Source organism: Amblyomma mixtum, chromosome 6 (assembly GCF_055824585.1).
Source record: "Amblyomma mixtum isolate Tamu chromosome 6, ASM5582458v1, whole genome shotgun sequence".
NCBI classification, from domain to species: Eukaryota; Metazoa; Arthropoda; class Arachnida; order Ixodida; family Ixodidae; genus Amblyomma; species Amblyomma mixtum.
In genome coordinates this window covers 6890315-6917852 of record NC_143017.1, presented here as the reverse complement: position 1 = coordinate 6917852, position 27538 = coordinate 6890315, and the positions used below count along the sequence as shown (strand labels likewise).

Sequence of the window (27538 nt, the reverse complement as noted above, 5' to 3'; positions counted from 1 at the left end):
AGGCCTTTGTCCTGCAGTGGGCGTAGTCAGGCTGATGATGATGATTATGGGGCAGAAAAGAGGGCACGTTCCTGATTAGCATAGGGATGATAGCAAATGGGGCATGCAGGGGGAAGCTCTGAGACGGTAGACAAAAAAATGGCCAGGGGTGAGGGGTGTATCTTAAGAGGATGCCCTGAAGAGAACGAAGTTGGGGGGTGGTGAGAGGTTTGTCAGGAACAGGAAGGCTGCAAAAGAGATCCCCTCATGTTGTCACAAGAAGATTATTTTGTGCCTTCATGCGAATGTGAGGGCTTGTGCTGCAGTTGCATCCAAAGTATTTCAGAAGCATTTCTTAGACTTAGAGTTGTTTTAATGCATACAAAGCATTATCATCATTGTTGCTGTTGTTATTAATTAAACAAAAAGCCCTGCAAAGGTGTCGCAGATTACCCCCCTTCACGGAAGAGATAAGGTCTCTCAATGCACTGATGGTTTGCTGAATAATCCATCATAAAAAGCTGATAATTTCAATCAACATCTCAGGCTTGCAACAAGAATGGCAGTAACACAACACAACACCACTGGCGCACTAAAAAAAACTTTCACCTGCTTTAACATACATTCTGAGGCTCTCGAAGGGGGATCTGTCCAAGTTAGTGCACTTTTAGGTGAAATATGGCCACTTCATTGCTACCATGGTATCATCATGTTCTTGCAAACATTCCATTCTTTTTGACTGAAAGGTTTCAGGAAAATTCTGTCATATGATTTGATAGGCTTTGATATAGGCCACTTTAAAGGGAAGGCAAAAAATGCATTGAGAACTACTGACCAATTTACCTGTTATTGACCCCATCCCAAATACTAGAAAAATTCCTATTTGAATGCATGACAAAATTTTTTAACAGTCTGTTTTTTTTAATCATCAGGAACGCGATATTACAAGAAGGGGCATTGCATTAATTCATGACAAATTTGCAGCTGAGCTGTATTCGTCATTTCACAAATTGTTTAACTGCGCTTTTTTTCTCAGTGTTCAGAAAATCTTTGATGTGATGAAACATAGGATTTTGCCAAGCAAACTGTACCTGCTTGGCTTTTGAGCTCTGTTTTTCGCTATCCTTGAGAATTTTTTGTATAGTCGTTTATTATTAAATTAAATAACCAAAGTGAACCTGGTGGTAAACTGCCAATATATAGAGGCTGGTAAACTGCTGGATTCTATTTTATCTTCCATACTCTTTAAAAAAATTTAATCACTAATGGCTTCAGCTCGATAACTTCAGGTGCTTGGTCTTCCAGTGCATGGACAGCGCAGTTTTGCTCACACATCAAGTACACTTTGAGACAGCAATGCATTAGTTGCAGGAAAACATAAATTATATGCTTAAATCATTTTCTGACAATGGAATTTCAGCTAACGCACAAAAAAAATTATCTCTTTCAGGAATATTTCAAAGGCTAACGATAGAGTGGTATTTTACTTAATCGTGGTTCTCTCTCCTGCAGCTGGAATTCAATGGAATATGTGAACTGAATCAAATATTCTAGCATATTCTCTTATACTATAGTGGTAGCTTAGCTTATTATGGTATGTTTGTGTCACATTACGGAAGATTCTGTGGTTGCTCTATAATGTGAAATCCTTGACTCTAGTATCCATGAGAAAAAAAACAATATTAGAACTCAGATATGATACTCTTAGATAAGGTATTACAATATTTGTTTCAACTCCTTCATGTTTTCTATGTGGGCAATATAGCTTGAAGAATGTTTCAAATGTGTTTTGAATAGCTGTCTTATGTCACCAAGTGTTCGCATATTCCTGTTTCTAGGTCTTTCCATAGTCTTTTTTACAAACAGACATTACTCATCACCATTTTTAGATATGAAACTTTTCAACAAAATTCACTTCCCATCGAAAGTTGCGGAACCACAAAATTTAGCTAGGTACAGGAAGGCAGCACACTGGCATATATGTACCTGACAGCTTTGGTGGATCACACAAAGAGCTCTTTACTGTACCATATGTGCACAACCTAAGGGGCAGCTGAAGCTGCTGTATTATTCTTCAGTGTTTTGCTGCATTACCATGCGCAGTTTTCTGGCAGTGAAAAAGATGTGTGTGTGTGCGTGCAGGTTAAATGAAAGTGCCTTTCCAAGATGGCCTCTTGGGAAAGAACATAAATAAGGTGAGGCTGACAATGTATAATCACGGCACAATAGAATCTATGTCATGAAAAGCAATTCTACTTTATAGCACACTTCTTGCAATATAACACTCTCATTATTGATACACTAGGATCAGTATGACTAACATTTCAAAAAGAAAAAAAAAATTAATCTGTATTTGTTGTACCTGTAATAATTGTTTCTTGTGGCTTTTGCTTGTTTTGATTCTTTTGCTTCCGGTAGGAGTAATTGCACAGTTTGCCCTTATGTATCTACAATTGTCAGGCTGTTTGTAATCTTTACTTTAATATTATTTGAATGGAAGAAAAACAGCTAAGAGGTCTGTTACACTGTCAGGCATTCATTCATGCCTTTTCAAAAATGTGTGGGCAGAATGAGTGCAGTACATTTTATTTGTTCTGCTCAGTAAATAACCTGATTTGAAACTTTGCAAGGATTGTTCTGAACATATTTATGAATGATTGAATGATTTATACTGCAATCTGGGCCTTTAAATTCTTTTACAGGGGCTGTTGGCTCTTATTGTACTGTCTGCATCATTTTTTCAGTGAGCACAGGTTCATCTGATGGTATGTTCTTCCATGCTTCAATTTTAATGGGGTAAAATGTGTGCTTTACACAATTTTCTTCCCTCAGCAGCTTTGATAACAACTAAAATCAAGAGCTTTCAACCTGACATCTGAACAATGAGCAAATTATTTCTACTTCTATTTAATAAGAAAAGTTCAGCTTTGTGATGACCAAGTAACCATATGACCCATGTCTCACATTGCAGTTCTAATCCCTACTGTATCTCTCTGCTTGATGAAAATGCCATCATACCTTTCAATGAAAATTAAGTGGGTCTTGTACTAATATTGCACTTACTTGAAGGAGCTTTAAACCTTTTTTTCTACAGTGATGAAGGCAGTAGATAAGCTATAGTTCAGGTGAATATAATTTTCTTTCACTGGGAAATTGCCATCTGGATTTACATACGTGCAAGGGAAACATCCTAAACTGAGAATTTTACATAGTTGCAGCTGATATGAACTAGTATCACTCAGTCTCAAGCAGAAATCTGTTGGCCACAGTTTCAAATTAAGAATCATAGCTGTTTGCTAATTATATGATGCCACACCTTCCCTTGCAAAGCAGCTTCACTGTTCGAGCTGGAACCAAGTGAAACTGTGTAATCAAAACTGAGGTGTGCCTGAAATATCATTGCAAATAGTTCTAGTTAATAGTTCTAGTTAATTGCAAATAGTTCTAGTTAAATGTTTGTCCTGGACCAATAGCAGGTCGACTTCACAAGCATGGCAGATTTCGAGTGGTCACCAGCTATGGAAACCACAGGGTTGTGTGTGATCTCAACAGGAGTCAGTTGGGATTTGTCAGACTAAACTGTCTACATTTTCAGTTGATACCCGTTGTCACGTGCTTCCACAGAACCTCGACGGAAGAAGCAGAAGATGGACTGACCAGCAGGGAGTTAAGGAAGAGAAAGAGCTGAAGGACGCTGGTAGGCTTCCACAACCACGGTATCGACCACGGAGCATTCCATCTACCGAAGGAGCCGTAGACTCGCAGGCTTCCCACCATTGCCATCGGACATGCCTGGAGACGACAATGCCGAGCAACCCGGGATATCCACAGCGAACAACTGGCCACATTATCGAGAGCCCCGCACATTTTTTGGAAAACCTGAAGAGGATGTTGACGAGTGGCTGAAACACTACGAGCGGGTGAGCAAATACAATCGCTGGAACGCTGTCACTAAACTGGCTAACGGGGTGTTTTTCCTTGCCGCCACTGCCCTTGACTGGTTCGACAATCATGAGGATACTCTGAATTCGTGGGCTACCTTTACGTCCGAGATCAAGAAAAATTTTGGGGATAAAATGGCATTCATAACACCAGACGCACTTTACGAGTTTAACGTTATGCCTTTCGGATTATGTAATCCACCTGCAACATTCGAGCGGTTCATGGATACAATCCTGCGCGGCCTCAAGTGGCAAATTTGTTTATGTTATTTGGACGACGTTGTAATTTTTGGCAAAACGTTTAGTGAGCACAACAGCCGCCTGGATATTGTGCTTGATTGCATGGAACAAGCTGGCCTTATCCTCAATTCCAAGAAATGTCATTTTGGGAACCGTGAAACAATTGTTCTTGGCCATTTGGTTGATAAAGGAGGTGTTCGACCAGATCCAAAGAAAATTGAAGCTGTCAAAAGTTTTACGGTGCCTCAATCAGTGAGAGCTGCAGAGTTTTTTAGGGCTCTGCTCGTACTTTCGACGCTTTATAGCTAGGTTTGCGGACATCGCTTACCCACTGACGTGTTTGCTGCATAAAGATGCACCGTTCAATTGGACCAGCGAATGTGACGTAGCTTTCCGACATCTGAAATTTCTTTTGACCTCGGGCCCCATCCTACGCCACTTCTGCCCATCTACACCAATTGAAGTGCACACTGATGCAAGTGGTATCGGTATTGGCGCTGTACTTATACAACGCCATGGTCACGATCAGCACGTGGTAGCATATGCCAGCCGTTCATTGAGTAAGAGCGAAAGAAATTACACGGTTACTGAGCAAGAATGTCTCGCCGTTGTTTTCGCTGTTGTTTTCGCTCCCGCTCCTATCTGCACGGGAATGCTTTCACCGTCGTGACCGACCACCACTCGCTTTGCTGGCTAGTGAGTCTTCGTGACCCCTGTGGCCGGCTTGCTCGACGGGCTTTGCGCCTACAAGAATTTAATTTCACTGTGGTGCATAAAAGCGGCCGTAAACACTCAGATGCCGATTGTCTTTCCCGTTTGCCGCTTCAAACGACTGATGACGCCGCAGACAACTTTGATGAATACTTGGCGCCACTTTCACAAGCGTTCCCCGATCTTCAAGTTTTCCGAACTGAGCAACGCAGAGACCAAACATTAACCTCTTTGTTTGATGTCGCTCAAGATCCTGTGAAGAATACTTTTTGCATTCGCGACGGTTTCCTTTATAAGAAGAATTTCGCTTCTGGAGGAGCACGCATGCTTCTTGTCGTAGCCGAAAACCTACGCATCACAGTTCTTGAAATGATGCCAGGTTACTAGGCTTACCGCTGCAGGCTACCCGACGAAGGTCTTATCTGGCATAGCAGAGTCGATATTAAAAGAATGCAGAATTCACAAGGAGAAGCGCAAACTGGACAACAAGAACATAACATGTATTCCGTATGTTCATCAAGTATCGCACAACCTGAAAAAGATTGTGAACAAAGCCGGCGTGAAGCTCCTTTTCTCTGCCAGGAACAAGTTGGGAGGCCTGTGCAAGAGAGTGAATCAGGAAAATGGAAAGAAGGGATGTCAGAAGAAACACAGAAACAAATTTGTCAACTGTTGCTGTGGTGTGATCTACAAGGTTCCACTCTCATCCGGGCGATTTTACATCGGGGAGACCGGACGGTGCGTCAATGATCGGCTACGCGAACACGCGAAAGACATAGAAAACAAGTCACGCCGAAATAAGATGGTCATTCATTTCGCAGATTGCGACAAATGTGAGGCGTTTTTAGACCAAACCACTATCATCGCCAAGTATAGAGATCACACCTCACGCCTGATATCGGAGGCCTTTCACATTCACACATTAGGCAACTCATGTGTAAGCCAACCATCGGTGGCTCTATTCCGACAGGAGATCGCTTTTCTTAATCATTGATGATATCCCGAATGTATGCCTTGTCATGTTTACACCGCAGTTTTCCCTTCTATGCTTTATATTGCACCCCTCTTTCGCAATAAACCATTTGGTTGTTAGTCAGCGCATGTGTTTGTCTCATCTTCTTCCGTCCCGTCCGTCAGCGCTGTTTTGCCGTACCATTCAATGTTGCTGTTCCCGTTGCAACTTGGATAAGCCCTTGTGATCTAGATGCCAACTGAAAGCAGCATCTGCTTGCATTGGATGAAATGCTCACAGTGCAGTGCATTGCTGCTATCCAGATTGCACATAAAATAAGAATCTAATCCCACTCAAACAAATATCTTTCCGCATGGTTTACATAGTCGAGTTTCCTTGCAATGTGCACGGAATAACAAAAATCTGCGGACAAAAAGACTAAAATGTAGCCGTTAAATGTGCTATCTAGGCGAGATGAAGCATTCAACAAAGAAAATTAAAACTGGGTGTCCAGCAAGCTACTCATTTTGAATCCCCGACGGCCGAAGCGAGAAACACAGTGGCGATAATAATGGACAGTATACATGATCAATTCACAGAAAAAAATGAATGAAGCTGCATTGAAACGACATTTGCTTCCCCTGTTTGAGAAAGCTCCTTTTACGAAGTCCATCTCTTTATTATAGGTGGCTACCCTTGAACAGCAGCTCAAGCTACAACGCGAGTGAGAGCTTTAACAAGACTACGTCTTCCACGCTGCCTCGTCACACCTAGAGACAGATCCAACCGTGAAATGCTGTCCCAGATGCGTCATTCTTGACGGGACATGGCCCGCTTAACTTTTGTGTATGGGTTTCACCACACTGGAATCCCTAGCCATAACGGGCCCACAGATGCTGGCACATTTCAACTCGGAATCTGTGCAGCAATTTCGGCAGCTGTTTTCCTCACCTGACGAAAAGTGCCTCAGTGATCTGGGCTCTTAGATTTGGAAGTTTCTTAAAATTATGCTCACAAGTTTCTGCTCTCTTTTAATGGTTCATAAGAGTGGTGGCCATATGTGCTTTTACAGAAGAAACAAAGAGCAGCACTTTGAGAAAATGCTGGAAAATTATCTAAACGAAACACTCCGCATGCTTCCAGGGGATTCATAAACTGCTCATTGTACTATCAGAGATTATTTCAGGCTTTCAAAGGTTGGTTTTTCCATCAGTGAAAAGTACTGCCGTTTCCTGCCTTTTCAATGAAGGCACCCTGTGCTCACACTGGCATCCCTTTCGACAGCAGCAATGCCATGGGACTAGCACCAAAAGATTTCCATAAAAAATATCAGCTTCCTGTGACCTTATCACAGCTCGAACTGCAGAGAAACTAACCTCTATTTGTTTGTTTCTGCAATGGCCCAGAAGATTGATGAGGCCTGAGAGCAAGATTTCCAGTTTGATTTTGATGCCACTCTAGGGTGGCGTGGCTCCTTGCATGAGTACACTGAAAGTGCATGAATTCTGCGCATTGCTATGACTACGGCTTATTCCACAGAAAATACTTTTGAATGCAGCTATGCCTATCCATATGCACCAGCCCAAATTTACTCTCGAGTCCGGGAACCTGTACAGAATGAACCAGTATATACAATGCTCACATCATGGACGACAAGAAAAAGACACCCAAAACAGACAGGCTGCCATGCCTCACACATGTTAGAAGCAAAAATATGCCACGCCAATGTGAACAGACCGTGTGCTGGGCACTCAAAGTACCGTTGAAACTTGCGGCAGACCACTGCGTTAATTTCAGTCAGTCCTTCACACCCTGTAAAGCCATCACAGCCCTTCAGAGAAATATAGCAGAACCTTGCTATTCTGTTCTTGGTTCGTGTAATCTGCCGTATACAAACCCAAAAATTATGCGTGTTACACTATTTTTCTTCACAATATAAATCCTGGATAACTTTCTGAAACGATTCCCCGGTGTACATGTCCATAATTTCGTCAAATTCTGACGGCATGGTGCATTCATTGACTAAGAGGAAATGCCAGCCAAGCTAGTCATCACTTTTTGATACTTTGCCCAAATGCACCTGAGCACAGCGGAGAAGGCTATGAAAAAAAAGCAAGGAGACAAAGCATCTTAAGATCACGGCGGCTCCTCCACACTACACAATTGCAATGGGACAAAGTATCAAAACACCAAGGAATAGTTGATGGACTGGACGTGCCAATGAAGCTCCAGCCCCATGAAAAACGAAAATATGGAAAGAACTTGCAAGTGCTAGAAAAAGAGCTTTCCAAAATTTGTGCCAGCACACACACACACACAAAACTTTTAATGAAGTGAAAGTGCCAATAAATGCCAGGGATTAGGAAATGGCGCAAAACCTGGACATGGAGACAATCACGTGCAGATCAGCAATCAAATTTTTCAAAGCTCCTAATTCAAGCTTCTTGCATAAAACAGCACTTGCAACATCCAAGAAAAAAAAATAATAAAAGAAGGAGACAAAAAAGGGGGGGAGGGGGGAAGGTGGCAAAAAAATTTGCAGACACCATCGCGTCAGGATTTAGCATTCATTGAAAAGCAGAGTGGAATCACCTTGAAATCAGTGGGTGGCCCAGCGTCTGCCTAGGGAATTTCTCAGTGCCCTTAAGTCCTTACGCAAACAATGATACACCACCCAGCTTGCCATATGTGACAATGCCCATGGGAAAAATGAATATTACACACCACACAGCATGTGCAGAGGAGGGAATGGCCACGAGCATTTTGGAGCAGTCTTTGCCGCAAGCCAAAATTCCATTAGGAGCAGTTTTCCAATTTTGTAGCAGGTTACCAATACTGAGAGAAGGTAAATATACGGATGTGCCAAAGTTTTAAAAACTATTGGCTGCACAGTTTTTTTTTAAATGCATATGACTTAAAAGGAAAGTTCATGAGTGCTTTAATGCGCACGCCACACTGACATAATAAGACATGTTGCTGACATGCCTAGTCTACTTGCAGCTGCTTGACACATCTGGAAAGAGAGAACTCTTCCCTCCCATTGTAAGGAAAGGGGGGTGCCAGCCTGTCCCCACCACACCCAAGGCTCGTCACTAACCTGTTTGCAGGTGCTGGTGCACGAGCAGCCACGACCCTAGGCATGCAGATGTGCCCATTGCTGTAGCTACTGCTTATAGCTGTCACATGAGTTGGCCTTTATGCAGCAGATTTGAGTTTTCCTCCATGCGCCGCACCTATCATTGCTGCGTTGCCAGCTGATCTGCGCCACTGTGCAGCTGTGGTCCAGCCCCTTCTCATTGCGTTCTCATATTACCAACGCTGTCATGGATAGCGTGCTTCCCAAATGAAATAAGCTGCAGTGTGTCACATCAGGGCGAAGCTCTCATTATTGACAGCCACGCTGCCTGTGAAGGGGTCTTTGCAGATGTTCTGCAGCAGGATGGCAGTGGTACATCATCATCATCAGCCTGACTACGCCCACTGCAGGGCAAAGGCCTCTCCCATGTCTCTCCAGTTAACCCTCTCCTTCGCCAGCTGTGGCCGCCGTATCCCGGCAAACTGCTTAATCTCAACCGCCCATGTACCTTTCTGCCGCCCCCTGCTATGCTTGCCTTCTTTAAGGACCCTTAAGGACCAGCGGTTATTTTGCCTTCGGATTACATACCCTGCTCAAGCCACATTTGAGGCTGAACGGTAGCTATGCAGTTAAAAGGTTTCATGTGCACATTTAAAAAAATTGTTCAGGAATCATTTTTATCAGGCAAGTGGATATATTCAGGCAGCTTTCAGTTTGGGCATATTGCCGCTTTGCACATAGTTTTTCTGCAGTGCTACGAGGTATGCCTTAATGAGGTTTCACTGTACTTAAGAGTAGTAAGGTTGCTGAATTTGATGCGTCTCAACCTGAAATCTGAACTGACTGATACACCTCCTGCAGTGAGGCCCATGAGCCAAGTGTAAGAGTGAAGTTATGATCTACTGCTATGCGATGCATTCAGAACAGGTGCTGCCCTTGATGGCCTCGCAGATAACTTTGACAACAATGGCAACACAGACATCAAAGTTGGCTCTCCACCATTGGTGCCATGTTTGCTGCTGCTCTAATGTCATTTTCCACGGTGGCCCACTCACAACTCACCTCAATCCTGACCGCGGTGCCAAACCAGCAAACAACCTGTAAGTGGTACTGTGCGGATGGATCTTATGGCCATGCCACTGCTCTAATTACATCACACCACTTTCTCTCACTCCCATGGCGACATTACGAGCAAAGGTGGGGGAAGGAGGAAGTTGGAGCACCACCAAAGCCAAATGTACAACAGGGACACAGTGCAGTGGCCTCGCTCAAAGCTCTTGCCCAGAGCTCAAACAGCACAGGCATGTCTGGCTGAGCTTACAACTTTTGTCACACCCAAGTTGACAGCTCACCAGCCACACACACCGCAACAATCACAGTGCAAGATCTGGCGATATGATGTTAAGCCATCTGTGCTTTAACCAACCCGAAATTCTTACCACTCAGTCCAGTAGATGACCTCGGTTCTCTCCGGCGATACACCCAGCCATTACTGTTCACAGCTATGGTAAATTATCATTTCGACCTCTCAGATTCCCTCATCAAGAGGCATGAGGGCAATTGGTTACTGTTTGGTTCTTCGGACCAAGAGGCATTAAGGAATAACTACAATTTCTGGGTAAACAAGCCCTGAAGGGGCCACAGAAAACCCTCCACCAAAGCTGCAAATTATACTGTTTGAACAGAAACTACTTTTTGTTGTTTATTTATCAGTTTATCTGTACCTCAACGGCCGAAAGGCAGCATTACATAAGGGGTGGGCTGACATGTAACCTCCTGCCACAGAATTTTTCACAAAAAGCAAACTGAAGAGCTAAACTGCCCATCCCCATCCTTGAGGCTTTTTTTCCTCTCATAATTCCTGCTGCACTGGAAGCCCTACGTTCGTGCTTGAACCTGAACGCCACACACCCATAGGTGTGCCGCACACATCTTTTATCAGCATAGCACCACGTAGGATCATGACAATGCCGCATTTGAGGTCAAGAGGTGCAAGTACACAAAAAAGTAGGAACGAAACGAAAACACTAATGCTGTGTGAGTCATCCCTGTGCTCTATCTTCTGGCTGCCTCAAAAAGTGAAACTACAACAAATATCGGCTTTTAACTTGTGGGGAAAAAAAGAGACAAACATAGAAGGAACAACACAAACAATACCTCGTCCTTGTCTTTCCATGTGTTCTTCAAATATGGGAACTACTCTCTCGTTCAGCTACCTGTCCTACCTACATTCGCCTATGGCTTCTCGCCTCTGCCTGTCTCTAGGGGCACAAACGTTCCCGGTTTAACAGCAGGAGGCCCACTTTCAAAATTATAATTTGCTAGATCCGTAACAGCCGAGTTGCTTTGTTCACTATACGGGCAGGCTTTGTTCACCTGGGGTCTGCAGGTGAAAGCCATATTAATAGTTAATGTTGCCACGTTTTCTTTTTGTTTTTTCTTTCTACTTGACAGCCAGGGCGAAAAAATGCCACTCACCCGATGCATAGCAAATGGCCACATAATCATCATTACCACAATGACCTGTCACACACTGCAACAGTGCCTTGTGAGCTTTATGCAACTCACAAGCTTCCAAAATATCAAAGGACATCAAGTTAGCTACGTGGGTCCAAGCACCTTCCCCGTGTAATACCGAAGCTCAGTGCAGGTGGCACAGCACTAGTTTTAAAATTCACAGGAGGTGGAGAGCTCACCTAGTGGCGCCTTATAGCCTTTGCTGCTTCCGCATTCTATCGTCCCATTTTGTTCAGCCTCTGCGCCAGCAAGAGAACGCCGGACTCGATGCAGGAATCGGGAAGGTCCGTGCCTACAAGTAAACTGCATTTCGGGTTTTCAAGTCCCGTTTTCTGAAATGAAAATAAATTGAAAAGAACATGTTTACGCGCTGCAGACACCAAAGCGTAATCGTTTATCTCGCCGCAATTAGTGCTCCTGTTTCGGAAAGCGGCTCGTATGGATAAACAGCAACACAACTGTAAAATGAACCATTAAATCAGTAATCTATACACTTTCCTATTAGCGGGGGCACAAAAAAATCGGACCGCGCACAAAACTCACCGCATAAATGGCTAGTTCAACTGGACTGTTGTCAAAACTTTCCCGCCTTTTTTTCGGGCGCACGCTAACCATGCCTGCTTTACATGACCAAAAGTTACTTTGGGCCGGGTTGACAAAAGGTACAAAAACATGCTCAGCGCATATTCTCTTCTGTCGAACTGCACTGAGCTTTTGAGCAGAACTCAGGATAAAACAGACGAGTCTCAAGGGCCTTTGTGTCCACTGCCGGGCAAGCGGGCTCACAAAATATTCGGGCGCAAGGAAGTTCAAAATGAAATGCCGAATGCCATATAACGGGTAATCACTCAATACATACAGTACATACATACGAAAAGACAGGAAGAACAGAGAAATTGCTCACGGGCAAGCGCGTAGCACCCACCGTCCAGGCATTCTCCTACTGCAAGCAATGCTCGGCTCGGCTGCACCTTGTCGGCTGTAGCTCGGCTCAAACATGACAAAAACAACAAAAAAATGGCCGGACGTGGCGTCATTTTTTAAACCGGATGCGACGTCACGGGTGAAAATAACGCTTGCATTATTGCGACCGGGTCGCAGGAGACACTTCCCTTTTCGTTATTTCCACCGGGTCGCAATAACGCTTTGGCTTGGATTTCTGTTATTCTCACCCGGTCGCAATAACGCCGGCCCTAGAGAATTGGAACGCACCCTATGGCTTCCATACCCCTCTAACCACCTCATACCTATTATAGTTCCATATTGCTCTATGCTTCATGGTGTCTGAATTCCTTTTTTCTTTATCCTTCAGAATCCGCCATGTTCCCACGGACTACGTTGCCAGGTTCCAACTCCGTTCTTTGTCCACATTTAGCACGTGTCTAAACAGCTGGCAACGCACACAAACCGTTCTTGGCGTTATATTGGCGTTATGTGATGCAACGTTGCCCACTGGAACGCATGGGCTCGGTGGGCAGCTTTCCGTCTAGAGTTGGTTATATTAACTCTATGCACTCAACCCATGCACTTCAAAAACGTTTCAACTAAATATAAAAGCAAAAACTAACAATTTTATTATTATAAGTAAGCATTTAAGCTATAATTGAGTATTCTACAAGTTTATGCCGATTTTATGCGCCAATAGACGATATGCGAAATTGCTTGGCGGTCTGGCAACACCGCGCCCACAACTTCCGGTTTCTATCTTGGCACGGTCGAGCTCGTCGAGCTGGTGCATCGTTTTGCTATGCGTACTTTCTTCTTGCGAGTGGATTTCAACAGGCAAGCTTCAGCTGCTGCGTTGTTTTCACAGCTGATCTTTGACCAAATGTAGGTGCTTTCAATAAGCGCCAGCTTACTCCTACTATAGTGTACTAGATATGGGGTAGTGTGTTCAGGCGCCGCCGCTCACCATGCATTGGCGTGTCGCGGCGCGCGTCGACAGCCGACATGCCACCCGACAGCCCATGCTACAGCAGCGCCGCCATGGCCTGTCGGGAAAAGGCGCGTTTTCGTTGTCGTCTGCTAGTCAGTAGACAGTTTTAGTATAGCGTACGCAAAACCTTTGCGTACGCAATAAAATAGCGCATGTAGAATGCGCATGCGCAGAACGCTAAAAGAAGCTTAGCGTTTAGCGTACGCACGCAATTTTCTGGAAATAGCGTAGCGTCTTTGCGGGGCTTGCGGAGACAACATGGCGGCGCCCTGTTTGCCCGCTTCGGTTCTAAAATCCCTCGTCATTGAGTTATTCGGCGCTCAACTGGCAATAATTGGTGGTATTCGCTTCCGCTTTCTGTCGTTTCACTGGGACGCAATGCTATGTGCGATAACTTTCTGGTACTTTTGAGATAGCAGTCCGTTTTCAAGCCCGTAAGCCTAACGACAGGTTGTGTACACTGTCGTCATGGCAGCGGCCATTTTTAGCACTTCTCACAAGTTTTAGTTTCGTTTTCGTACACGTGACAACCATGGCCGGTATCCGCGCGCGCTTTTCGGTGGCGGATGACATAGAGCTTTTGCGCGAGGTTCGCGAATGCAACCCATTCGCAAACCCGCTCAAGTGGGCCGAAATCGCAAGAACTCTTGGCGAGTATTCGGCAAAGGCGTTCACAGCTCGCGCTGTGCGCGAACGTGCCGAGCTGCTGCTGAGCCAGTACGCGGCCAACGATCGTGTGAACCTGCGCAAGTAAGTTGTTTTGATTGCATGAAAAGATAGTCGAAACGTGAAGAGTGCCAAAGTTTCAAGCTGTTCCCGTACACGCAGGTCTGGAACTGAAGAACAGTACAGCGAAAGGGAACCGTTGTTGCAAGAGATAATAGATATAGTGAGGGAGGGCGGGCATAAAATTAGAGCGCCTCGGCGAGCAAGGCCTGAACCCCCAGTGCCAGCAAAGCGCATCCCTGGAGCACGGGCTCGGGATTTTGCTGCGGATGGCGTCGTATTGGATGTCACTGATGACAGCCTGTTGCAACCGAGTAAGTATGCGGCCACCTGCAGATCTAGTCATTAAATTTACATGACATCGTGTTTGGATTTTTGTGCTCCACTTCAGGCAGCCAAGATGACTCGGGCGCGTCACGGGTTCAGCTCTTCGTAATCGACGAAGATGGCAATATGAATCTGCAGCAGCTAGAGGGGCCCTTGGAGCAGTTTTCCCCCCGCGCCAGCCTACCGGACGCTGACGGGAGCAGTGATCGGGAGCCTGCTGCAGCAGCTTCTGAGAGCCAGTCTTCGTGTGAAGCCAGTACTTCCTCACGGCCAGCTGCCCGAAGTGAGCTGCAGCGAGGTAAGCGGTGTCTCCACATTTAATACTTTTGCAAGACGTGTTCTTATAGAAATAAACAGCCCTGCAAAAAGATGATACACCTTTTCAACGCAAGGCATTGTGGTGCATCAGTTGCACAGAAATTATTAGTACAAGCTGGTTGCACCTATAAATATTTCCACGAACCAAAACTCCAAAGGGTTACATTATTGCAACTTATAACAAAATAACCACTTCACAATGAACTTCACAAGAAGAATAGATTTTATCTATTCTATTCTTATCTATTCTTCTATTCACAAGAAGAATAGAAGAATAGATAGCAGATTTTCTTGAACAAAACAATTTTCTAACTAATGCACAGCATGGCTTCAGACGAGGAGTTTCCACTGCCACTCAGCTAGTACAAACTATACATGATTTTGCGCAGGCAATAAATGAAGGAAAGCAGACTGACGCTATATTTATGGACTTTAAAAAAGCATTTGATAAAGTTTCGCATAACAAGCTTCTTCACAAATTAGGTAATGTACTAAAAAATGACAAATTACTCGCATGGATTACAGCCTACTTAAGAAACCGTCGTCAGTTTGTAGTAGTAAATAATTCCCCTTCTCCTCGAGTTCCTGTTGATTCCGGCGCTCCCCAAGGATCTGTTCTTGGGCCACTCCTCTTCTTGATTTTTATTAATGACATTGTCGATAACATCTCAGTTTCTGTTAGATTGTATGCTGACGATTGTGTGTTATATGAAAAGATTACTACTACTGAGGACCAAGTACGGTTAAATGACGATTTCATTAAGATAATAACATGGTGTGACCAATGGCAAATGTGCGTTAATTATGATAAAACAGTGTTCATGCGTATAACCCAGAAAAACAAGCCTCTTTTGTTTAACTATACTGCTAAAAACAAAGTTCTCTCTCAAGTGAATACTTACAAATACCTAGGTCTGCGGATCTGCAATAACCTCTCCTGGACAGAGCACGTTGACAACGTTACAGCTAATGCCCTACGCAAACTATTTTTCCTCCGACGTGCTCTGAAGCTCGGCCCCGCCAGTGTACGTTCACTTTCATATAACAATATTATTCGCCCTATGTTAGAATATGCCGTCATAATCTGGGATCCTTTCACTAAATCTAACATTGCTAAATTAGACAGAGTCCGAAAGAAAGCAGCACGGTTTATTTACAATTCATATAACCGCACATCTATCCCTGCACTTCTTAATCAAAGTGGTTCGCTGCCAGTGGTGGTCTGCCAGAATCAATTCTTCACTAGCTGAATATGGATGGACTGCTGTCACTATGACTGAGGCAAAATTAGCAGGCCTTAATACTGATTGAAATATGCACTCTGAAATAGTTATTGCAAAACAGAACCAACTTGAGCAGGAACTCATGCAGCTAGAGATTATACGAAGGCTTGATGCCAAATGAGAATGAGACAAGTGCATTCTCAAGTGCATAGCAATACACTGTTGACTGTAAGCAATGCGAGGATTATATGGCACATTATATAGAGGTTCGCCACTCGAGAGCTTTTTTTTATTATCTCCAATATCAGCGTTGTTATTCTGGTCACAAACGTGTACACATGAGCCCTAAATCTTGCTCGACAACAAGAACATTGTTTGGATTTCCGAGAGACAAACATTGAGAGACAAACACAAAGAAACACGGAAATTTGTAGGACTTTGGTGTTAGTTTGGCTCAATTAACCTTTCTAAAATCCCTGGAAGCAAAAATTGAACACAAATCAAGGGGAAGTGAAAGCATAGCTCGTTTAATCACATACATGACACTGAAGGGTAACAAAATGAATGATTCTTTTCTCAGGAGTGATAACACCAGTACACCTGGGACGTGACAGTGAAAAACATTGAGGCATGCAGGCTTCACCACTTTGACCCAAAAAGCATTTACATCATTACTTTTCAAGTAAGAGGGATGTCAGCAAAGGAGCTGTATTCTTTGTTGCCTTTGATCCGCATTCTTCAGACCTTTCCGTGAGAGTGATGCCGACTCGTGAGGCATTCCATTTCACATTGGCCTCACATGCGAAGGGTTGCTCGTGTGCCTGCTATGTTAATAATAGTGGTTTCACCTGTGTTTCTAAATTTTAGCTCATGTGTATGAAGTTCCTGTGATGCAATTTGCATTAGTTGCATGCTTAACAGGTTTTGTGAATTGTCCTCTGCAGGGAAAAGGAAGCAAGACAGTATAGATTATGAGTTTCTAGAGAAGAGGACGAGGCATGATATGCTGATGAAAGAAAAAGATAATCTAATCGAATCACGGCGTTTGGCTCTTGAGGAGAGCCGGCTTGCGTGGGAAAGGGAGCGAACCCTCACTGAGGTGCGTTTGAAGGAGGCGGAAGCAAGCCGCAAAGCAGAGAAGCATGCAGCACAGTTTAGGATGCAAGAACTGCTACGGCAGCTTGCAGAAGAACGTCATCGCTCTGCAGCGATGACGTTCTTCGATGACGTGGACCGCCTGCTTACAAAAATAAATAAACTGTAGTCCACAAAGACAACTGTGGGAAAGTGCAATGTCCTACACAAACAGGTTCTGCTATATTATCTTTGCATGCCTCCTTTAAATAAATTAAAGTACACAAAGACAATGGTGGAAAATGATTGCTTTCATTCTATACCACTCCTCATTTCACCTGCAAGTCGTGTACTTTCATTACCTTCATTAGTATGACTGCACATGAGGAAAAGACCCATTCACTTAGTCCCTTCAAGCACTGTGTCAAGGTTATGTGGATACAAGCTAAACGTTGTTACAGTCGTGCCTCTTTAATATGAACACTTTGGTTCGCGAGCAAACGAATCGCAAAGAAAAAAATACGTGTTATGGTTAAGGTATGGTTCTGTGCATAATGGGGATCATTGAAGCCGAGATGAGACACAGTTTTGTGATTTCCAAAGTGTATTATCCTGAGTGCCATTACACTCAAAATAATGTACCATTTCACGTGTGTAGGGATATGTGTATATGCTTCATGGCGTCTCATGGCCAGACGAACTGGTTCCTTCTACATCTGTTCACATCCCAGGGCCTCACGACTCTGTCGGCTAAGAGCTGCTGAATTAGAATACCTACTTTCCTTCAGAGCCGTTTATGCAATATGGCAAATGGTAAGGGAGTGCAGACTTAGCAACCTTTCACTTTAAAGCCCCTATGGGCTCTGAGCATTTTTCTTTGTGCATTCACCACACAGCGAGTTTCCATATTAACAAGGTATGAACACATTAAAAAAAGTTTAATCCCCAGAAAAGTTGTCCATAATTCATGTCGTCCATATTAACAGGAGTCATATTAATGAGGCAGGACTGTTGTTCTCTCAGCAGGTTTTATTGGTGCTTGAAGGGATTAGAGTGGCATTTTATGTAGCAGATGGGGTCAAGTAAGTCTTCAGCAATGGAGGGCACAGGCTAAAGTATGAAGACACCTGACTGCCATACATGCAGATGTGGCAGTTGGTGAGAATAGTCCCAGCTTTGTACATCTGTGCCACCTGTTGTCTCAGAAGCTTCTGGTTCTTTTTGAAATCTAAAAACGCGAATTCTGCGGCGACCTTCCCAAATCCCCATTCAATCGCTAGCCGAACTTGGCTCATCGCATGGTTAAACGCCTGCTGACAAGGTGTCAGGAAAGCACCTCCGTAGGGCTTCAGCAACAGTGGTTTCAACGGATACGCCGGGTCTCCGTAGATAACAAAGTTCTCCTCGCTGGCAAGCATTTCAATTTTGGAGTATGCACCACTTGCCTCCAGTATTCCTGCAACACAAAAACGCACATAAAGGCACGTGCACAGAAACCTAAAACTAGAGCCATTCCTGTAGTCAAAGTACATAGCAAGGTTAGCTCTGAACACTTTTAGGCCTCCTGAAATCAATCTGGCTTTGGAACACGGTTCACCTCTGTCACTAAGTGCAACTTGTAGTATGATAGATTCTATGTTTTTGTCCGCCAGGTCATGAGTTTCAAAGCTGTGACACGTTGCAGCAGATTACACAACCATAATTGCGTAACCTGCATCATGTCGTGTTCCAGGATAAGGTCCATCTAGTTGGCACACGATACCATTCGGACACATCAGTGATTGATATTTCACGCAGTGCATTCTTTTGTGTCCCGAAAAGTAGTCCTGCTGGTTCCTTTTGGGACGACATACGGCACGGGCAGTGCCATCAATGAATCCAACACAGTTTGACAGAGGTGCACCTTTGTTTTTGACAGCCTGTAGCAACAAAAAATGATTAATCAATAACCGTGTGGGGCATACATGAACCTTCAGACCATAACAAACCATAAATGTGAGCTTTTACAATTTTAGCACAACACACTGTGGTAACGGAACCTGCATGATAAAATCAGAAATTGCGCTATAAATTATTTCCTCGGCTCAGGCAAATTGCATGCGGCGATCCATACCGACTGATCTTATGCTTCATCTTTGGTTACAGCCAAAGAAAGATGAAGAGCGCACTGCTGCCCCCGCACCATATAGCACTGCTAAGGTGTAAGGTTTCTATTTAATTAATACGTTTTGGCGGGCTAATTGGTTAAGCATCTTGAATAAACAGCGCGAACGAAGACGAGCACAAAAGACAAGAAAACGGACGACACAGCGCTGATGTGATTGCTAATATTGTGTGTGTGTGTGTTGTGTTGGGTTTTATGGCACATAGGCAGCTAAGGCCATCATGCGCCAAGCACAAGGTATGGAAAATGTTTTCTGCGGGATTTAATAAATATGTGGAACGTGATTAGTGGTGTAAAGGGCCTAAAAAGTTTAACTACCTAGTAATAACAGAGAAGACGAGATCTAGCAATGGCTAATGGTAAAAGCTTTAAAAAGGTCAGGTAGCCTCAGCGGCCATCCTAATATTGTAGTATCTCACATTTATGGACCGTTGCGACGTGGAACTATTGACACTTTCGCAATATGTCTAATTTTTGGAGTGATAAAATTCAAGGGGCACTTTGGCTCTCTAAAGTGCTGCAAGGCGAAAGCCTTTCCTGGCGCACTGTTTCTTTGGTTTTTTATTTTATTTTTTCATTTTTATTCTTATTGTTTTTATATCTTACATTTAACATTTACTTTCTTTTTGTTTCTTTTCCTTTAGTTTTTATCTATTCTTCTATTTTATTTTTCATTTTATTATTTGTTTTATTATTTTTTATTCCTTTTATTTTATTTATGAAACCCATGCGTTCACTAATGCCAAAGGCCCTGGTTCGATTCCCAGTATTCCCAGTACGAGGCATTAAAGGCTTTCGCCTTAAAACTGACTTACATTAGCGAATTCCCTGAGAGTGGGAGAGGAAAGCCACTGATGGTTGTTAATGTCATTCAAAAGGTGCCCGAAGTTGGTGACGATGTGGTTGAGCATTTTCGATGTTATGCTCGACATGACCGAAGTGTGCCTCCCGAAGATGAGCTCTAGGTCGCACCATCGATTGGGGTATGCCAGCCGACGAAGGGTCAGGCAGAGTGCTTCGCGGCCAGGCACCTTGACGTTCTGGGCACTAATAACAGTGTCCGGCACCATCAGAGCACATAGCAGTTCGGTAATGTCGTCTTTTTCAAACCGAAATTGCTGTTTGAATAAGGAGCTCTCGATGTTGTCTATGTCCAGCAGTCCGTGGCGGGAACGGTATCGCAGTAGCTCCGACTCCCGTTGGCGCCTCATTTCGTACTCCAAGTAGTCCACTGAAAAATCTCCTCTCAGTAACCATCGCTCCGCATGCGGCAACATGAGGTCGTCGATTTCCGCCCAAGTGAGCACAGAGAGGAGGCGATGATCGCACAGGATGCTTGAAGGCATGTCGTGAAGGCTGGGGAAATCACCCGATAATAGCAGAGGTTGCAGACAAAAACGAAAAAGCGCGCGCTTTGAGAGTTTGGCTTGGTTTGGATCAAAACGACCTCAATTTTTTTTTTCGATGTGTGGTGGCGCTAGGTACTTACCCAAACGGGGCTGAACCTGGATGTTGTATGTCTACTTAGCGCCTATTGCGGAACGGTCCGCAAACGCTCACCTAAAAGTGTTGATCGCGCTTTGAATTTAGCGTACGCAAACATCTTGCGTGTTGCGTACGCAAAAAACGCAAACGCTATACTAAAACTGTCTAGTGACGCATACGCGTACATTGACCCGGTTGCGTGGTACGCGGCTCACAGAAAGTTTTTCATGTGATCCCTTTCTCGTGCTATAATTGCCGCTGGCCGCCCGACAGTGAAGAAATGCCGAATCGTCGGCGGCAACGGCACTGCTTTACACCTGTGTGCACAACAGGCTACCATTGGACTATGGGTGAGCAGCCGTCGCTTTTCGCTGTTCCAAAAGATGAAGCGCGCAGGAAGATCTGGGAGCGGAATTTGCACCGGAAAGACAAGACCCTGGATGAAACGTACTCGGTATGAAAACTGCACTTCGAGCCATCGTGCATTCTCAGAGAATGCGTTCACGTTATAAACGGAGGAGTCGGCATACCACGCGGGAAACCAGAGTTGACGCCGGACGCCGTGCCGACGTTGCTTCCCAATAACCCGAGCTACTTGTCATTCTTTTGTCAAGGGCATCAAACAGTCGCGAGAGGCAGGGCGAAAAGGAAAAACTGCATGCGAAAATCAGACGATGTTCATAAGTATGCCACCGCGGCCGTCTGATCATGAATTGGTCACGATTTCGAGGTCGCGTTTCCTGCTCGCTGCAGTATGCACAATAGTTCGTTCATCAACCTTGTGTTCAAACTTTCCATCGGCAGCAGTACCCGCTGTAAGTTCTCTGCGCCTGTACACAATGCAGCTATTGGAAAACAATTTGGAGCTGCTTTTCCGCAATTTTGGCTGTTTTGCGGCCGTCTGCTAGTCACTGCTCTTTTTTTTTCTTCCGTGTGCGACTTGTCCTATCGCATTTAATTTTATTTGTCGTGCATGTACAATTACAAACATTTACAGGACATGTTATTGAAGTGTTCAATTTTGAAAGGACCAAAAATACTCTGTGCGATGTACAGAACGCACCGCCGCGTATCGGGAGGAATGCATGCAGTGACAGCCCATGATCTGGTGGCGCCATCTCGTGGCTTTCGACATCAACAGCGAAAGCCGCGAGTCCTCCCTGAACACACTACCCCATATTCTAGTACACTATACTCCTACTGCGTCCTCAGCTTCGCTTGAAGTCTGGCGCTGATGATCGCAATAATCGACACTCGAAAGTGGGTTGGAAAGTCGAATCGTGACCGTGTGCTGTTGTCGTTTTAATGCTCGCATTAAAGCGCCAGTTCAAGCATCACGCATTATCATGGCTATTTTATTCCCAGGTGGACGCGAATTCATCTGGTAGGGAAGCGAGCGGTTATTTTGCGGTGAGTGCGCACGTGTGTTGACAAACTTCTGTGACAGTGCGAACTTTCGTTCGCGCCGACGCCAGGAGCTTCGTGCATTGCAGTATAATCGCACAAGACCCTCGACCAGCTGCGTAATTCGATTCCTGTGCAATGCGCATCCGCGGATTTCAACGTCACCGTTTCAGAGCCCGGCGTCGGTTGATTTTCGCCACAATTCGTTGAAACCGCGTCCTGCTTAAGACGCAGTCAGTCGACATTAATAAGAGGAAAGTAGGCATGCACATACCGTGTTCTGCAACTTTATCGGCACAGGTTTGAAAAATTCTCCCGCCACAACCGTTGGCTCGTTTGTGGTGAAACCGCGCACAAAGCTTCCTTATTGTTGTCCGTTTTAAGGCATAGTAAGTATAAAAGTGGTACTTACCAGGTTTGGTCACGCGAGATGCGAAACAAGAAGCACCCGTGTTGAGATCGAGCCGCCGTCATTGAATTTCTGCCGAAAGATACTTGTGGCGCCATCTGGCATCGCTGAAGGAAAGCGTCGCGAAAGCAGACGGCAGAAATACGAGGAGACAATGGACAACATATCTTTTATTGGTAAATCACCGTCAAGTCATTTCATTTGTTTACGATAGTTTTCAAAATGCGTTGGCCGAAAAATATTTCACGCGCTTAAGCAGACGACATGGCCCGAACGACGCATTCAAATCAAGCCGCCACGCTCGCTGCAGCGCTCGCCTCGGCGCTTCCGTTGCGGCGCTTTCCTTCAGCGATGCCAGATGGCGCCACCAGTATATTTCGGCAGAAATTCGATGACGACGGCTCGATCTCAACACGGGTGCTTCTTACCCTGGTAGCACATGATGTTGCCACAACATTGCAGCAATGTTACCTATGTTGTACTTTGTTGCACAACGTTCAACAACTTGTTACAATGTTAGCACAACGTTGCAAAATGTTGCACAACATTAGCACACTTATAGCAATGTTGTTTAAACATTACTGATGGGATGTTGCTGCAATATTAGACAACAACATTGTTAAAACGTTACACACGCAACTCAGCACTAACGTTACACTGCCATATGTTAGCGTAACGTTGCAAAATGTTGTTTTATGTTTCTGTGAAAATATATTACGGCGAAAAATTAATGGCTCATACTCGCAGCCATGACCCTGTCTGTGTCCATACATCTGAAGTGAGGCATACCTTGTCATTACTACTCAGAAGTCATGACTAACTAGTCATTAACTAGTGAACTAATTAGTAATGGCTAACTAGTCATTAATGAGTTTACTAGTTAGTCATTAATGAGTCGTCCACTAATTAGTCACGACTAGTTAGTCATTAACCAGTCATGACTAGTTAGTCATTATTGAGTCGTCAACTAATTAGTCATGCCTAGTTAGTCAAGTAATTAGTCACGACAAAGTAGTCATTAACCAGTCATCACTAGTTAGTCATGACTAGTTGGTCATTATCCAATTAGTCATGGGTCATGACCTGTGTGCCTACGGCAAGCTGTGGGGAAAGGCTTTCGCCTCGCGCACTATGGATCGTCAGAGTGCACCCTGAATTTTTTTGTTTCTAGCACGAAATAAGCACAAAAATTTATGGGGCGTCCCTAAAGTGTTTCATTGAGCTTTTCAAAAATTCTAAAAATGTGGCGGTTGATAAAGAAAGCAATTTTTTTTTATTAAAAAGCTTTCAGCCGCGGAGGACCTCTTTAGTTTTGGAAAGCGCGCTAATCAGCTAAAATTGCTGATTGGTGTCTTGAAGGAATTGCGCTTTCGTAGCCGCGGTGAAGACGATAAATATAAAAATAAAATACATATTCTGTCCAGCCGTGTAGCCCAAAGATATGAAATAAAACAGCGCAAGAGATGCGAAGTATCCTGTTGGCAACAGTGAAACAACAAAGAATATGGCGGCTTGAAGCGGCAAGTCGGTGTCAATCGGTCTCAATCTGTACGCCGAATAACGCAATCGGGCCTAATCAAACATTGCAATGGTGTCAAAGTGCTCGTCTAACTTGTGTAAGTGGAAAGCAAGCGACTAGTGCATCGCGCCAATCCTCGCCGACATCGAGCGGAAACAACGAAGCGCGAACGTGGCGGTCTGCGAGCAACACCTCAGCTGTACCGGTCACGACTGGTCCAAGTGGGCTGAGGAACTCGAGATCATTTTTGTAGGATGCAACACTACGGCGGATGCACGCAAGAAAGCGCCTCATCATAAGATCGGCGAAAAACACGGTAAGTCCCCTTACGCATTTTACGCATGGCTCAGATGGCTCCATGCGTGAGTCGGATGGCTCCCTCGGCACTGTTAGTTTGGAAAGGCCGACCTTGAGATAAAGAAAAAGATAATCCTTGCCTCAGTGCCGTCACGTATCCGGAAGGGCACTATGCTACAAGGGTGAATGTCTTGGAACGTTGAATGTGGTGTGCCCGAAATCTTCAAGAGCGCCGACCGCGACGCGAGTGTGCCTGCTGCGCACAAGCGTGGTCAGCACCGTAGCCGACAACACAGCCGAAACGTCATACAGATGCCTTGGAAAGGCCTGAGGTGAAAGATGCGTAGTCTAAACCCCGTAGTACTTTTGGACTGTGGTTGAAGCATTCTGGAGGTGTCCATTCCACATGCAGCCCGGAGAATTTCTTGACTGGTTACTTGTTACAGTTCATTTTCGCCGCTGACGTGTGATGTACCGGACTGATATGGCTTTAACCAATGAACAGATCCAAATTACGAGTACTCCCCTATTTTTTGACGGCCCTTATTCGCTACTGAGAAGTTCGAGGTGTAAAGCTTAAAATATCAGTGTAGCTGGAGAGAGCTGGAAGCGGAAGCAATTACTAATAAATTGTTCTAGTGCGACAAAAAGTGCTCTGAAGTGCTGTTGTGGTCTTCTTGTCGCGCGCGGGCTCAAGTCTCGAGCTCTCAAACAACCTGCTAATAATGTGTTTTGCTTCCCATCTTCGTTTCTTTCTTTTTGGGCATTATTATCTTTGTCATTCCATGCCACGATTGCTGGTTTGGGTCACATGGACTATCTCGAAAGGATGCCTTAAATTCCTATTGCTCTGTTCCTATTCGCAACATTTGCAACCCAATGAGCAGTCAAGTTTCTGTTGATGAAAATTGCTATTTGCGTTAGCATGGAAGGTAGATCTTGAGTGTTCTCTCTCTCTTGAAAGACGGCTGTGAGAATATCAAGATCAATTTTGGTAAACTGTTACATGGTTTTATCTAGCCAATCAGAGGCAAGTGCTTTGAAATTTTTAGGACAAATTTCTCCTGGTCGCTGGGGAAATAGACACTGTAAAAGTGTTTTTCTCTCGAGAAGACGAAGTGATGGGCCCTGACACTTGGCACAACAGCAGAAACTCAGTACAGATATTCAAATACTTGAGTGAGACCTCACATATCTATCACATGTGGATCACGACAACCTTGCATCAACAGTATCGGAGGTCGTTTTGATCTAGCCATGTCACTTTCAGAGCATCACTAGTAGCTGAAAGCCTCGGTTTGCATTTCTTAAAAGCCACTGCTCTGCTGAATTTTTCTTTGCATATGGACTTAAATTCAAGGCTCAAATTAAGTTTTATAAACTAGTCTGCTTTTCCATATGCAGGCAAAGAATGTGCACAAATGGCAATAAAAAGATCAAAATAATTTAGAGTAAAGATGAAGTCTAATGCCCTTAGACCCATTACATTCCAGTAATTAGTTATTTAATTACTTGTCCTTTTCTAACTTTCTACTGAATTCTTCAAAATTTGTCATGGCTCGCAATTCTCTCTAATTGTAGAATAGGTTTTGTATATCGTTTGCTGCAATGGCTGATCACACAACCTTCTGCATTCTTGGTTTTGAACTTTTCAGTGGAAGCGAAGAAAAAGTTTGCGGGAGTCACAGAGAAGGTGCACTCATATGGAGCTGATTGACTATGCTATGCCCCATCAAGGATTAAGCAAAGGTGAGAAACTGTTTCTGCATAAGTCGTTCACCTCAGTGCTTTGTCAAATATGTGGAGAGATGCAGCTGCTGCAAGTGCAAGATGCCTTTTGAGTGTATTGTGCTTTATGAGCACAACTGTCAGCACATACTGTGACATTCAACTTGGCCGACAGCAGACCTTAGTCTGGACAGCACCTGTGGAACAGTTATGACAGCGGCTGCGTGGTGGTATTGTGAACTAGTAATTCTATAGAATATCCCTCCCTGCTCATGTTTTTCTGTTTTTATGCACAGTATTATTCACAGATACGCTCCTGGGACAACAGAAGGTTCAAAAACAAACTGAACAAGGTGTCCATATGAACCATCTGCAGTGCCGACACAAATTCATTTTACCATGACTTCTGTGCAGTCATAGCACTGCACTGCAAAGAACATCTAAGTTCCATGTTTCGCACTCTTCATGGCATGTTTCCGTCAAAACATGTCTGTGGTATCAGTGATTGCATACAAAAGCTAGTAGAACATTTTTGTTCCTGCAGGTATTCTCCATCAGATTTCCTAGTTTTAAGTGCAACTTTCTTTTTACTTTGCAGAACTTGGGCTACACGCAGCAGGGACTCGTGCAGGATGCAGCATTGCTGATTGCAGGCCAGAAATATCTCCATTAGTTCCGAGGTCAAGCTTCGGAGAGCAATAAAAAGTCTTACTAGTCACTCTGCACATTTGTTTGTCTGTTTAAGCACTGCCGTTCTTACAAGCTCCTGGCTGGTCAAGCTATGAACGGCAGGAGCACAATCTTCAAGGTGTGCATGCAGCATGCGTGCGTATATTGTATGTTACTGGAATGTTGTTTTATGTTTCCTGAAACATTACATAACGTTGCTTAAACGTTTCAGCAATGATGCAGCAACATTATTGAAACGTGGCAGCAACGTTGCATGCTAACGTTACCTGAATGCGATTTCAAGAGGACATTATCCGCGTTGTAGCAACGTTGCAGTGAAACATTGCTGCAATGTTGCTGCAACATTTTGTGCTACCAGGGTTGTTTCGCATCTCGCGTGACCAAACCTGGTAAGTACCACTTTTATACTTACTATGCCTTAAAACGGACAACAATAAGGAAGCTTTGTGCGCGGTTTCACCACAAACGAGCCAACGGTTGTGGCGGGAGAATTTTTCAAACCTGTGCCGATAAAGTTGCAGAACACGGTATAATTCAAAATATTGTAAGCAAAGACGCAGCTTTTTTTTTTCCAGATAAACACTCAGCCACCGCGGCGGCTTGATTAGAGAAAGATGCTACAGCTGTAGGTGCATGCAGGGACTCGATACGCTGGTCAAGCTGTGTGTGCAGGGGCGAAATTAGCATGTTCGGTTGCTTCCGAAACTTAATTAGCTTACTCCCAAACTTGGACAAATGGCTTTGTTGCGAAGCAAGCTGTTGGAGCTTGCCACAACGATAATAAAATCTGATGGCCTGAAGCGTTTTCAGAACACTGTTGCA

The 27538-nt window shown here is 44.3% G+C and overlaps 3 protein-coding genes across 3 annotated transcripts in view; 2 read left to right on the top strand and 1 right to left on the bottom strand.

The window, feature by feature from the left end:
* Positions 1 to 26734, top strand: part of LOC149338141 (uncharacterized) — a 253076-nt gene extending 226342 nt beyond the window's left edge. Inside the window, exons 3-4 of the mRNA XM_089550112.1 lie at positions 25954 to 26047; positions 26625 to 26734. Coding sequence (XP_089406238.1) covers positions 25954 to 26047; positions 26625 to 26728 — 198 coding nt within the window. The 3' untranslated portion in view covers positions 26729 to 26734. The remainder of the gene's footprint in view (positions 1 to 25953; positions 26048 to 26624) is intronic.
* LOC149338143 (uncharacterized) lies at positions 13885 to 17210 on the top strand. Its single transcript, XM_089549979.1, has 4 exons — positions 13885 to 14102; positions 14181 to 14392; positions 14470 to 14703; positions 16891 to 17210. The coding sequence occupies exons 1-4, from the start codon at positions 13885 to 13887 to the stop codon at positions 17208 to 17210; spliced, it is 984 nt and encodes a 327-aa protein (XP_089406105.1).
* LOC149338142 (uncharacterized) lies at positions 18082 to 20530 on the bottom strand. The gene is made up of 3 exons (XM_089549978.1): positions 20000 to 20530; positions 18732 to 18939; positions 18082 to 18476 (listed from the first exon to the last, which is right to left on the bottom strand). The coding sequence occupies exons 1-3, from the start codon at positions 20528 to 20530 to the stop codon at positions 18082 to 18084; spliced, it is 1134 nt and encodes a 377-aa protein (XP_089406104.1).
* Positions 26735 to 27538: the final 804 nt, after the last annotated feature.

What these genes read in the sequence shown, in the direction of transcription:
- LOC149338143 (XM_089549979.1), top strand. Translation starts at nt 13,885, where the DNA reads ATGGCCGGTATCCGCGCGCGCTTTTCGGTGGCGGATGACATAGAGCTT. An exon ending in TGACAGCCTGTTGCAACCGA is followed by an intron (nt 14,393 to 14,469) that starts GTAAGTATGCGG and finishes GCTCCACTTCAG; the next exon opens with GCAGCCAAGATGACTCGGGC. An exon ending in CCGAAGTGAGCTGCAGCGAG is followed by an intron (nt 14,704 to 16,890) that starts GTAAGCGGTGTC and finishes TGTCCTCTGCAG; the next exon opens with GGAAAAGGAAGCAAGACAGT.
- LOC149338142 (XM_089549978.1), bottom strand. Translation starts at nt 20,530, where the DNA reads ATGCCTTCAAGCATCCTGTGCGATCATCGCCTCCTCTCTGTGCTCACT. An exon ending in CTCTCAGGGAATTCGCTAAT is followed by an intron (nt 18,940 to 19,999) that starts GTAAGTCAGTTT and finishes TTGTTGCTACAG; the next exon opens with GCTGTCAAAAACAAAGGTGC. An exon ending in TGGAACACGACATGATGCAG is followed by an intron (nt 18,477 to 18,731) that starts GTTACGCAATTA and finishes TTTGTGTTGCAG; the next exon opens with GAATACTGGAGGCAAGTGGT.